Source organism: Phocoena sinus, chromosome 6 (genome assembly GCF_008692025.1).
Source record: "Phocoena sinus isolate mPhoSin1 chromosome 6, mPhoSin1.pri, whole genome shotgun sequence".
Classification (NCBI taxonomy): Eukaryota; Metazoa; Chordata; class Mammalia; order Artiodactyla; family Phocoenidae; genus Phocoena; species Phocoena sinus.
In genome coordinates, this window is record NC_045768.1 from 100,107,090 (window position 1) to 100,120,917 (window position 13,828).

General features: G+C 40.1%; 1 protein-coding gene across 2 annotated transcripts in view; it reads left to right on the forward strand.

Annotated features, from left to right (window-relative positions):
• The window catches only part of PIWIL2 (piwi like RNA-mediated gene silencing 2), an 89,450-nt gene that overhangs the window by 7,341 nt on the left and 68,281 nt on the right, over positions 1 to 13,828 (forward strand). For both annotated transcript variants that reach the window (XM_032635400.1, XM_032635401.1), the window contains exons 8-9: positions 413 to 493; positions 784 to 897. In XM_032635400.1, coding sequence (XP_032491291.1) covers positions 413 to 493; positions 784 to 897 — 195 coding nt within the window. The remainder of the gene's footprint in view (positions 1 to 412; positions 494 to 783; positions 898 to 13,828) is intronic.

The window sequence follows — 13,828 nt, forward strand, 5'->3', positions numbered from 1 at the left end:
GCTCCGTGGCATGTGGGATCTTCCTGGACCAGGGCACGAACCCATGTCCCCTGCATCGGCAGGCGGACTCTCAACCACCGCGCCACCAGGGAAGCCCAGAAATGGACTTTCTTGTGCTCTTTTTAGTTAATGGGGAAAAGTAATGTAAATCGAGCTTGGGAAGCCAACTTGATTTTTGGTTACCCAGTTAGCAGAAAAAGCTGCAGTCAGTTGCATATACTGCAAGATAAATACTTTGGTAATTTTTATTTTTCTTTTGGCAAGAGTGTTCTCAGCATAAAAGCTATATTGTGCAAAGAGCATCAACATTTCTGCTCTTTTAGGCTTTCAAAGGAAAATGTAGCTAAGAGCAATTGAACTTAATTATTTTTAATTTTTCTACTAGAAAACCCATTCTTGCTCTTTATTTCAGGGTAATGAAACTTTTAGATATGAAGCTGGTGGGGAGAAACTTCTTTGACCCTACAAGTGCTATGGTACTACAGCAATACAGGTTGGTGGTGTTTTCTTCTTCCTCACTTGTGAATGTTCTGGAAATAAATTTTTCATTGCAATCACCGTATTAGTATTTTATGATAGTGAGTACAGTTTTATGAGTTAATTATTTTCCATAATTTAGGTTTTCAGTAAGTTCACAATGATGCTGACTTAATTTGTTTCCTGTTGCTTTCTCAATGTTATTGGGGAGGGGCAGTATCTGCTCAAAGTATTGCCTCAAATGGAGGCATGGAAATATCTGTGGTTCTTTTAGAACCCCAGCGTAAAGGCCACGTATGTCTTCAGATTGCAGATCTGGCCGGGCTATGCAGCTAGCATCCGGAGGACAGATGGAGGTCTTTTCCTGCTAGCTGATGTCTCCCATAAGGTCATTCGGAATGATTCTGTGCTGGACATCATGTGAGTGGATGGTGGCATCTACGTTTAACAAACAATTTTCTGAGAAGTTCAGTAATAGCTGGTAATAAATACAGATAAGCCATTGTTCTGTTTGGGTTTTAAATTGTAGAATAGATTGAGAATGCTGAATTGATGTGCTCTTTCTGTGAGTCCTACCAGGATAGGCATCTGAATAGAGACCTGCTGCACTTAGACTGAGGAGGAATGTATGTAAGTTTCTGGTTACGAAGACTTGGTTTAATACATACCTACCCTGAGTTCTTTAAGTGTATTACTCTAGTAAATATTTACTGTAGTAAATATAGATGTGTATAATTTGTAATCGTTACGTGAAATCCTGTCTTATACATAAATCTGTGTGCATCTGATTTTTTTAGGTTGTGTACCTAGAAGTGGAATTACTTAATGAAAAGGTCGAACATTTTAAAGACTTGAAATATTTACTATAATAAGATGTTTAAATATGTATTGACCGATTACCCTCTAGAAAATTTACTTAGTTTATTTTCTCACCAGCTGTGTATAGCTACTGGGTGTTACCAAGCTTATGAATCTTGGCTTATCTGATAAATTCATTCATCCCATCAACATACATGTATAGCGCTCCAGTTTGTACCAGAGTTTTGGAACTTAGCAGTTAACAAAACAAAGATCCCTCTCCTCATGGAGTTTGCATTGTAGTCAGGTGAGATAAATAGTAAATAATAAGCATGATAAGTAAATTGTATAGGGTACTAGAAGTGATAAGAGGTATGGAGGAGAGAAAAGATAGAACACAGGGTAGGAGAGATCAGGAGTACTAGGGGTGGGATGGAGAGGGGAGAGAGCTGTCATTTCAGTAACATGTCAAGCTCATTTGAACCAACACTTGGAACAGGTGAAGGAGTTAGCCAGGTAAATAATTGGGCTAAGGGAATTCTTGTTAGAGGGACAGCTGAGGTAAAGGCCTAAGCCAGAAATATGTCTGGCTCTTCAAGGAGCAGCAGGGAAGCCAGGGTGGCTAGAGCAGAGCAAGTGAGGTGAGGGCAGTGGAAGGATGGAGTAGATGGAAGGAAGAGCTGAGGATATAGAGCTTTGTAAGTCTGTTGTCAAGAGTTTTGGTTTTAGTGTGAGTGAAACATAGGGCTTGTAGCCAAGGAGTGACACAATGTGACTTGAGTTGTGAAAGGATCCCTCTTGTTACTTACTGCGTGGAGAATAGGCTTGGTGGGATGGGGTAGAAGTGGGGAGACCAGCCAGGAAGCTCTTGTAATAATCCAGTGGAGAAATGAGGGGGTGGCAGCAGTAAAGGTGGTGTGAAGGGGTCGGCCTCTGGATATGTTCTCAAAGTAGCGTTCAATTTCCCAACTGGGTGGTGGAGTGTGAGAGAAAGAGAGAGGTTAAGGAAGACTCAAACCTTTTTGACTGAATTTTTTTTTTTTTTTTTTTTTTTTTTAATTTTTTTTATTTTTGCGGTACACGGGCTTCTCACTGTTGTGGCCTCTGCCGTTGCAGAGCACAGGCTCCGGACGCGCAGGCTCAGCGGCCATGGCTCACGGGCCCAGACGCTCCGCGGCATGTGGGATCTTCCCGGACCGGGGCACGAACCCGTGTCCCCTGCATCGGCAGGCGGACTCTCAACCACTGCGCCACCAGGGAAGCCCTTTGACTGAATTTGTAATTATTTATTTTGTCTCTCCTAGACTCTCTCTCCTTGATAGTGGGGACCATCTCTCTTTCTCTCACATGGTACACCCAGACGTAGTTTATTCCTGGCCTGTAGTAAGTGTTCAAGAATGTTTATTACATAAAAATAGATGTCTTTAAATTCACTCTTTCTTTCTTTATGGTTACTGTCTTTGTTTTTCTACTTAGAGAGGTCTACTTGTTTTAATTTCCAATGTTTTAAACCTTCTGGAATTCGGTGTGATGTTAGGATCATAATGATTGTTTTGGTACCGTTACACAATTTATTGAAAAACATTTTTCTTTAGATTTAAATCACTATCAAATGCTAAAATACTTGGATTTATTTCTGAGTATTTCATTTTGAACCACTGGTTAAAACCAGTGTGATACTGTTTTAATTATTGCAGTTTTATTAGGTTTTATTATTTGTCAAGGAATTCTGTTTTCAGAATTTTTATTCTGTACCCCCCCCCTTACTCCTTCATGTGAAACTTTGAATAATTTAGTGAAAATAAGACAGAAAGTCAATTGGCAATTTGATTGATATTGACTAGGGAGAGTGTTCAGTGACCCTGGACTGGTTGCTCTGCAACGTAGCTGATAGTTACTGTCTGGGATTCCCCTTCACTGTGGCGTCGACTCCCTTTCCCTCTCACCACAGGTATCCTGTAGTTCGATCCCATGACGACTTCTTCCTGGTTTACTCTCTTGTTTCTGAGCTCTTACGTGTTTGAAATCTCTTTATTTTACCTTAGTTTGATTGGGCATAAAATTTGAGATTGGAGATAGTTTTCCCTTGGAATTTAAAAATCATGGTTCCATTGTTTTTTTTTTTTCCTTCGGTATAATCTTTATTCGTGTTCACATATTCTTTCACAGTGAGACTATTTCCTTATTTAAATTTAACTCTTTGGGTGTTCTCATCGTACTGCTGTATTTGAATACACCTTATTTCTGAATTTTCCCACTTTTTCATTCTGTAGGTGAGTAAACAACCACCTCTTACACCATCCTTATATCTTTTTTACCTTATTTGTACCTTTTGAGCAAGTCCAAACTTGATTTTAATATTGCTTCATCCCTTTTTTTCATATTTTAATTTTTGATTTGATATGTTAAATGCTGTGTAGGTACTACACTTCTAAAAAATTATTATGGTTAGTAATATATTTTAGTATTGGTAAGGCAAGTCCTTCTACCTTGCTCTTATATCCACTATCTTCCTTTTTCTTTCCTATAACTATTTTTCACATTTATTTTCCAGATTAATTTCAGAATATTTTTGTTGAACTCTCCAGAAAATGCCACTGCAGTTTTGCTCCATTTTCTTTTTGCTTTTAGATTTACTGTTGAAAAAATCTAAAGCCATTCTGATTTCTTTTTTGAAATTAAGTTTATTTTTTTATTGAGGTATAGTTGATTTACAGTATCATATTAGTTTCAGATGTACAATGAAGTGATTGAAAATTTTTATAGATTATACTCCGTTTAAAATTATTATAAAATATTGACTATGTTCCCTGTGCTGTATGGTATATCCTTGTAGCTTATTTATTTTGTACATAATAGTTGGGACCCCCTGAATCCCATACCCTTATCTTGCCCTCCCCCCTTCCCTCTACCCACTGGTAACCACTAGTTTGTTCTCTCTAACTGTGAGTCTCTTTCTTTTTTGTTATATTCACTAGTCTGTTTTTTTAGATTCCACATGTAAGTGATAAAATGCAGTATTTGTCTTTCTCTGACTCATTTCACTAAGCATAATACCCTCCAGATCCTTCCATATTGTTGCAAATGGCAAAATTTCATTCTTTTTTCATGGCTAAGTAGTATTGCAGTGTGTGTGTGTGTGTGTGTGTGTGTGTGCGTGTGCGCGTGCACTTGTGTGTGTATGTGTGTGTGTATGTGCATGTATGTATCTCAGTTCTTCTTTATCCAATCATTTGTGGACACTTAGGTTACTCCCATATCTTGGCTATTGTAAATAATAATAATGCTGTTGTGAACAGTGGTTTGCATGCATCTTTATGAATTAGTGTTTTCTTTGGATATGTACCCAGGAGTGGAATTGCTGGCTCATATGATATATTTTTAGTTTTTTGAGGAACCTCAATACTGTTTCCTCAGAGGCTGCACAAATTTATATTCTCACCAACAGTGTACAGAGGTTCCCTTTCCTCCACATCCTTGTCAACATTTGCTATATGTGGTCTTTTTTTCTTTTTTAAATTTATTTTATTTATTATTTTTGGCTGCATTGGGTCTTCTTTGCTACGCGTGGGCTCTCTCTAGTTACAGCGAGTGGGGGCTACTCTTCGTTGTGCGTGGGCTTCTCACTGCAGTGGCTTGTCTTGTTGCAGAGCATGGGCTCTAGGCGCATGGGCTTCAGTAGTTGTGGCACGGGCTTCAGTAGTTGTGGCTCGTGGGCTCTAGAGCGCAGGCTCAGTAGTTGTGGCTCAGTAGTTGTGGCACTCGGGCTTAGTTGCTCTGTGGCATGTGGGATGTTCCTGGACCAGGGCTCGAACACGTGTCGCCTGCATTGGCAGGCAGATTCTTAACCACTGTACCACCAGGGAAGCCCCATCTGTGGTCTTTTTGATGATAGCCATTTTGACAAGTGTGAGGTGCTATTTCATTGTGTTTTCTATGTTTTTTTTTAACATTTTTATTGGAGTATAATTGCTTTACAGTGTTGTGTTAGTTTCTGCTGTATAACAAAATGAATCAGCTATGTGCATACGTATATCCCCATATCCACTCCCTCTTGCATCTCCCTCCCACCCTCCTTGTCCCTCCCCTTTAGGTGGTCGTAAAGCACTGAGCTGATCTCCCTGTGCGATACAGCTGTTTCCCACTAGGTATCTATTTTACATTTGGTAGTGTATATATGTCAGTGCTATTCTCTCACTTCGTCCCAGCTTACCCTTCCCCCTCCCCGTGTCCTCAGGTCCATTTTCTACAGCTGTGTCTTTATTCCTGTCCTGCCCCTAGGTTCATCAGAACCAATTTTTTCTTTTTAGATTCCATATATATGTGTTAGCATATGATACTTGTTTTTCTCTTTCTGACTTGCTTCATTCTGTGTGACAGACTCTAGGTCCATCCACCTCACTACAGAGAACTCAGTTTCGTTTCTTTTTATGGCTGAGTAATATTCCATTGTATATATGTACCACATCTTCTTTATCCATTCATCTGTTGATGGACACTTAGGTTGCTTCCATATCCTGGCTATTGTAAATAGTGCTGGAATGAAGGGTACATGACTCTTTTTGAATTATGGTTTTCTCAGGGTATATGCCCAGTAGTGGGATTGCTAGATCATATGGTAATTCTATTTTTAGTTTTTAAGAAATCTCCATAGTGTTCTCCATAGTGTATCAATTTACATTCCCACCAACAGTGCAAGAGGGTTCCCTTTTCTCCACACCCTCTCCAGCATTTATTGTTTCTAGATTTTTTGATGATGGCCATTCTGCCCAGTGTGAGGTGATACCTCATTGTAGTTTTGATTTGCATTTCTCTAATGATTAGTGATGTTGAGCATCTTTTCATGTGTTTGTTGGCAATGTGCATGTCTTCTTTGGAGAAATGTCTTTTTAGGTCTTCTGTCCATTTTTGGATTGAGTTGTTTTTTTGATGTTGAGCTGCATGAGCTGCTTGTATATTTTGGAGATTAATCCTTTGTCAGTTGCTCTGTTTGCAAATATTTTCTCCCATTCTGAGGGTTGTCTTTTCGTCTTTTTTATGGTGTCCTTTGCTATGCAAAAGCTTTTAAGTTTCATTAGGTCCCATTTGTTTATTTTTATTTCCATTTCTCTAGGAGGGGGTTCAAAAAGGATCTTGCTGTGATTTATGTCATAGAGTGTTCTGCTTCTGTTTTCCACTAAGAGTTTTATAGCATCTGGCCTTACATTTAGGTTTTTAATCCATTTTGAGTTTATTTTTGTGTATGGTGTTAGGGAGTGTTCTAATTTCATTCTTTTACATGTAGCTGGCCAGTTTTCTGAGCCCCAGTTATTGAAGAGGCTGTCTTTTCTCCATTGTATATTCTTGCCTCCTTTATCAAAGATAAAGTGACCATATGTGCGTGGGTTTATCTGTGGGCTTTCTATCCTGTTCCATTGATCTTTATTTCTGTTTTTGTGCCTGTACTATACTATCTTGATTACTGTAGCTTTGTAGTATAGTCTGAAGTCCAGGAGCCTGATTCCTCCAGCTCCGTTTTTCTTTCTCAAGATTGCTTTAGCTATTCAGGGTCTTTTGTGTTTCCATACAAATTGTGAAATTTTTTGTTCTAGTTCTGTGAAAAATGCTGTTGGTAGTTTGATAGGGATTGCATTGAATCTGTAGATTGCTTTGGGTAGTAGAGTCATTTTCACAATGTTCGTTCTTCCTTTCCAAGAACATAGTATATCTCTCCATCTGTTTGTATTATCTTTAATTTCTTTCATCAGTGTCTTAGTTTTCTGCATACAGGTCTTTTGTCTCCCTAGGTAGGTTTATTCCTAGGTATTTTATTCTTTTTGTTGCAATGGTAAATGGGAGTGTTTCCTTAATTTCTCTTTCAGAGTTTTCATCATTAGTGTATAGAATGTGAGAGATTTCTGTGCATTAATTTTTTTTTTTTTTTAATTTATTTAGTCTATTTATTTTGGCTGCTTTTGTTCTTTGTTGTGGTGCACGGGCCTCTCATTGCGGTAGCCTCTCCCGTTGTAGAGCACGGGCTCTAGTAGTTGTAGCTCGCGGGGTTGGTTGCCCCGCGGCATGCGGGATCCTCCCGGACCAGGGCCCGAACCACCGTTCCCTGCACTGGCAGGCAGACTCCCAACCACCGCGCCACCAGGGAAGCCCTCTGTGCATTAATTTTGTATCCTGCTACTTTACCGAATTCATTGATTAGTTCTAGTAGTTTTCTGGTGGCATCTTTAGGGTTCTCTATGTATAGTATAGTATCATGTCATCTGCAGGCAGTGACAGTTTTACTTCTTCTTTTCCGATTTGGATTCCTTTTATTTCTTTTTTTTCTCTGATTGCTGTGGCTAGGAGTTCCAAAACTATGTTGAAAAATAGTGGTGAGAGTGGGCAACCTTGTCTTGTTCCTGATCTTAGAGGAAATGGTTTCAGTTTTTCACCATTGAGAACAATGGTGGCTGTGGGTTTGTCATTATATGGCCTTTATTATGTTGAGGTAGGTTCCCTCTATGCCTACTTTCTAGAGAGTTTTTATCATAAGTGGATGTTGAATTTTGTCGAAAGCTTTTTCTGCATCTACTGAGATGATCATATGATTTTTATTCTTCAGTTTGTTAATGTGGTGTGTCACACGGATTGATTTGTGGATATTGAGCCATCCCTGGAATAAAGCCCACTTGATCATGGTATATACATCCTTTTAATGTATTGTTGAATTCAGTTTGCTAATATCTTGTTGAGAATTTTTGTATCTATATTTTTCAGTGATATTGGCCTATAATTTTCTTTTTTGGGGATATCTTTGTGTGGATTTGGTATCAAGGCGATACTGGCCTTATAGAATGAGTTCAGAATTTGCCTTCCTTTGCAAGTTTTTGCAGCAATTTGGGAAGGATAGGTGTTAACTCTTGTATAAATTTTTGATAGAATTCACCTGTGAAGCCATCTGGTCCTGGACTTTTGTTTGTTGTGAGTTTTTTTATTATTGAAATTTCATTACTGGTAATTGGTCTGCTCAGATTGTCCATTTCTTCCTGGTTCAGTCTTGTGAAATTGTACATTTCTAGGAATTTGTCTATTTCATCTGTGTTGGCCATTTTATTCACATAGTTGTTTGTAATAATCTCTTGTAATCCTTTGTATTTCTGTGGTGACAGTGTAACTTCTTTTTCACTTCTGATTTTATTGATCTGGGCACTCTTTTTTTCTTGATGTGTCTAGCTAAAGGTTTATCTATTCAGAGAACCAGCTCTTAGTTTCATTAATCCTTTCTGTTGCCTTTTTAGTCTCTATTTCGTTTATTTCTGCTGTGTTCTTTATGATTTCTCTCCTTCTACTGACTTTGGATTTTGTTTGTTCTTCTTTTTCTAGTTCCTTTAGGTGTAGGGTTAGGTTGTTTCTTTGAGATTTTTCTTGTTTCTTGAGATAGGCTTGTATCGCTATAAACTTTCCTGTTAGAACTACTTTTGCTGTGTCCCATAGATTTTGGATCATTGTGGGGTTTTTTTCATTTGTCTTCAGGTATTTTTAAAATTTCTTCAGTGCCGCCTTTTTTAGTAGCTTATTGTTCAGCCTCTACGTGTTTGGTTTTTTGCAGTTTTCTTTTCTTTGTAGTTGATTTCTAGTCTCATAGTGTTATAGTCAGACAATATGCTTGATATGATTTCAGTTTTCTTAAATTTACTGAGAATTGTTCTGTAGCCTAGCATGTGATGTACCCTGGAGAATGTTCCATATGCACTTGAAAAGAATGTGTATTCTGCTGCTCTTGGATGGAATGTTCTCTATATATCTATTAAGTTCATCTGGTCTAATGTGTCATTTAAGGCCAGTGTTTCCTTACTAATTTTCTTTCTGGATGATCTGTCCATTGATGTACGTGGGGTGTTAAAATCCCCTACTATTATCGTGTTACTGCCAATTTCTCCCTTTATGTCTGTTCGAACTTTTTATGTGTTTAAGTGCTCCCAGGTTGGTTGCATATATATTTATAATTGTTTTATCTTCTTCTTGGCTTGATCCCTTGATCATTATGTAGTGTTCTTCTTTGTCTCTTTTAACAGTCTTTGTTTTTAAAGTCTATTTTGTCTGATATATGTATTGCTACCCTGGCTTTCTTTTGATTTCCATTTGCACAGAATACTTTTCCATCATCTCACTTTCAGTCTATGTATCTCTGTAGATGTAAAGTGAGTGTCTTGTAAGCAACATATATATGGATCTTGTTTTTGTATCCACTCAGCTCCTCTGTCTTTTGATTGGATCATTTGGTGCCTTTACATTTAAAGTAATTATTGGTAGGTATGTACATATTGCCATTCTTTTAATTGTTTTGGGTTGTTTTTATTCTTTTTTGTTACGTTTTTCTGCTTTTGTTCTCTTCCCTTGTGATTTAATGACTATCTTTAGTGTTATGTTTGGATTCCTTTTTCTTTTTTGTGTATATCTATTATGGATTTTTGGGTTGTGTTTATCATGAGGTTTATATATATGATTATTTTAAGTTGCTGCTGTCTTAATTTCAAACACATTTTAATAGCGCTGCATTTTTTACTCCTCTCCCCCAATGATTACTGTTTTTTTTTTTTTTTTTTTTTAAACATCTTTATTGGGGTATAATTGCTTTACAATGGTGTGTTAGTTTCTGCTTTATAACAAAGTGAATCAGCTATACATATACATATGTTCCCATATGTCTTCCCTCTTGCGTCTCCCTCCCTCCCACTCTCCCCATCCCACCCTTCCAGGCTGTCACAAAGCACCGATCTAATATCCCTGTGCCTTGCGGCTGCTTCCCCCCAGCTATCTACCTTACTACGTTTGTTAGTGTGTTGATTACTGTTTTTGATATCATATTTTTATCTTTTTGTTTTGTGTATCACTTAACTACTTACTGTGGATATAGAGGATTTTACTGCTTTTGTCTTTTAACCTTCCTACTAGCTTTGTATGTGGTTGATTTACTACTTTTACTGTATATTTACCTTTACCAGTGAGCTTTCTTCTTTCATAATTTTCATGTTTGTAGTTGTGGCTTTTTCTTTTTTGCTTAGAGAAATCCCTTTAACATTTCTTGTAAAGCTGGTTTGGTGGTGCTGAACTCTTTTAGCTTTTGCTTGTCTATAAAGCTTTTGATCTCTTCATGAAATCTGAACAAGAGCCTTGCTGGTCAGAGTGTCCTTGGTTTTAGATTTTCCCCTTTCATCACTTTAAATATATTATGCCACTCCCCCCCCCTTTTTTTTTTCTGGGAGAGGGAAGGATTTATTATTACTTGCAGCAAGTAAGGAGAACACCGGGATTGTTTCCCAAAGCAGTGTCTCTGTGCCACTCCCTTCTGGCTTGCAGAGTTTCTCCTGAAAAGTCAGTTGATAGCCTTATGGGAGTTCCTTTGTATGTAACTTGTTGCTTTTCCCTGGCTGCTTTTATTTATTTATTTTTTTTATATTTTTTTTTGCGGTACGTGGGCCTCTCACTGTTGTGGCCTCTCCCGTTGCAGAGCACAGGCTCCGGACGCTCAGGCCCAGCGGCCATGGCTCTTGGCCCCAGCCACTCCACGGCATGTGGGATCTTCCCGGACCAGGGCACGAACCCGTGTCCCCTTCATCGGCAGGTGGACTCTCAACCACTGCGCCACCAGGGAAGCCCCCCTGGCTGCTTTTAGTATTCTCTTTTTATCTTTAATTTTTGCCATTGTAATTACAGTGTGTCTTGGTATGGTTCTCTTTGGGTTGATCCTATTTGGGACTCTCTGGTGCTTCCTGGACCTGGATGTCTGTTTCCTTTCCCACGTTAGGGGGATTTTCAGCTATTATGTGTTCAGATATGCTCTCTACCCCCTTTCTTTCTCTCTTCTCCTTTTGGAACCCCTATAATGCGAATGTTATTGCAATTGATGTTGTCCCAGAGATCTCTTAAATTGTCCTCATTTCTTTTTATTCTTTTTGCTTTTTTTTTGGTTCAGCTTCAGTGATTTGCACTACTCAGACTTACAGCTTGCTGATCCATTCCTCTGTATCATTTAATCTACTGTTGATTCCATCTAGTATATATTTCATCTCAGTTACTGTATTCTTCAGCTCCTTTTGATTTTCCTTTATGTATTCTAACTCGTTTTTAAGCTCCTCACTCTGTTCATCCATTCTTCTACTGAGTTCTTTGATCATCTTTATGGTCATTACCTTGAACTATTTACTAGGTGGATTCACTTAGTTCTGGTTTTATCTTGTTCCTTCATTTGGGCCATGACCCTCTGTCACCTCATTTTGCCTAACTTGCTATTTCTATGTATCTGGTAGGTTGGTTATATTTCCTGACTTTGGTGGAGTGGCTTTTTTTGGAGACATTCTATGTGTCCCAGCAGCTTGGTCCCCTCTGGTCTATATGCCCCATGGGTGTCCCCATGTGGGCTGCATGGGTCCTTCAGTTGTGGTGGACTGACTATTGTGGGTGGTCTGGTAGGCGTGGCTGGCCCTGGTCCAGTTGGTTGCCAGGCCCTGCATTGTGCAGAGGCTGCCAGCCTCTGATTGGCATGACCAGTCACAAGGTGGCTGGCTGTGGAACTCCAGGGTGTCCTGGGACGAGTGCTGGCTCACTGGTGAGCACAGCTGGCTTCTGGCATGGGTGTTTGTGACACTGGTGTTCCCAGATGATTGGGGCTGGTTCCTGACACAGCTGACTGCAGGTTCTGGGGTGTCCTAAGGCTGATGCCAGCCTATTGGTGAGTGGGACTGGATCCCGGAGTGGTTGGTTGAAGACTCCAAGGTATCTTAGAGCTGGTGTTGGCCTGCTAGTGGGTAGGGCTGGGGCCCAGGACCTCCTGGGGCTGTGTCAGCCTGCTGGTATGCAGGAATGGGGCCCAGGGGGTCCTAGGGATAGTGCTGGCTCACTGGTGTGTGGAGCCAGGTCATAGGCCATCTGGTGGAGAAGGTCATGTCCAGTGGTGGCTGTGAGCTGAGGAGGGTCTTAAGGTAGCCTGCCTGCTGGTGGATGTGGCTGTTTCCCTGCCTGGGTAGTTGCCAGGTCTGAGGTATCCCAGTACTGGTACCTACAGGCTGGTGGGTGAGGTATGGGGTTGGGTCCTGAGGCTGACAAGCTAGAGGGAGGATTCCAAAGTGGTGCTTACCAGCACCAGTGTTCATGTGGTAGAACAAGCTCCCCAAAATGCTGCCAGTGTCCGTGTGCCTAGTGTGAGCTGCAGTTGCTTCTTGCCTCTCTGGGAGACTCTCCAGATAAGCAGGTAGGTCTGGTCCAGGCTCCTTTCAAATTACTGTTTCTGCCCTGGGTCCTAGAGTATGAGATTTTGTGTGAGCCCTTTAAGAGTGGAGTCTCTATTCCCCACAGCCCTTTGGATCGCCTGAAAATAAGCCCCACTGGCCTTCTAAGCGAAACATTCTGGGTGCTCATCTTCCTAGTGTAGGACCCTTGTGCAGGGAAGCCCAGTGCAGGGCTCAGACCTTCACTCCTTGGGGAGAACCTCTGCAATTATCCTCCTGTTTGTGGGCTACCCACCCAGGGGTATGGGACTTGATTATATCAGAACTCCATTCCTCCTACCCATCTCATTGTGCTTCCTTCTTTATATCATCAGTTGTAGAAGATAATTTTCTGGTAGAGTCCCGTCTTTCTTATCCGTAGTGCTCTGTATATAGTTGTAATATTGGTGTGTCCGTGAGAGGAGGCGAGCTCAGAGTCTTCCTTCTCTGCCATCTTCCATTCTGATTTCTGATTCCAGAATCTATGTGTCTCCCACATGCTCCCTTGGGAGTTTTGGGAGCCTCTCTTTACTCCAGTATTCTGAAATTTTATTTGTTCTTCATTTCTTCTGCATCTCTTAGGATTCTTATTTTCCCTTTGCTTGAAGAACCCCCTGTAGTATCTCCTTTAGTGTGGAATCTGCTAATGACATATCTTTTTTTTTTGTTTAAGGTATAATATCTTTTTTTTTTTTTTTGCCTTTGGTTTTCAGCAGTCTTGCTATTCAGGCATTCCTCATTTTATTGCGCTATGCATTATGGTGTTTTTTTACAGGTTGAAGGTTTGTGGCAACCCTGCATCAAAAAAGTCTGTTGGCACCATTTTTCTAACAACATTTGCTCACTTTGTGTGTCTCTGTCATATTTTGATAATTCTCACAATATTTCAAACTTTTTATCATTATTGTTTGTTATGGTGATCTGTGATCAATGATCTTACTATTGCAAAAAGATTACAACTGGCTGAAGGCTCAGATGATGGTTAGCATTTTTTAGCAATAAAGTATTTTTAAATTAAGATACGTACAATTTTTAGACAACGCTATTGCACACTTAATAGACCACAGTATAGTGTAAACACAACTTTTAAAAAAAGTGTTTATTTCACTTTCTTTTTTTTTTTTTTTGAGGTACACAGGCCTCTCACTGATGTGGCCTCTCCCGTTGCAGAGCACAGCCTCCGGACGCACAGGCTCCGTGGCCATGGCTCACGGGCCCAGCCGCTCCGCGGCATGTGGGATCTTCCCGGACCGGGACACGAACCCGTGTCCCCTGCATTGGCAGGCAGACTCTCAACCACTGCGCCACCAGGG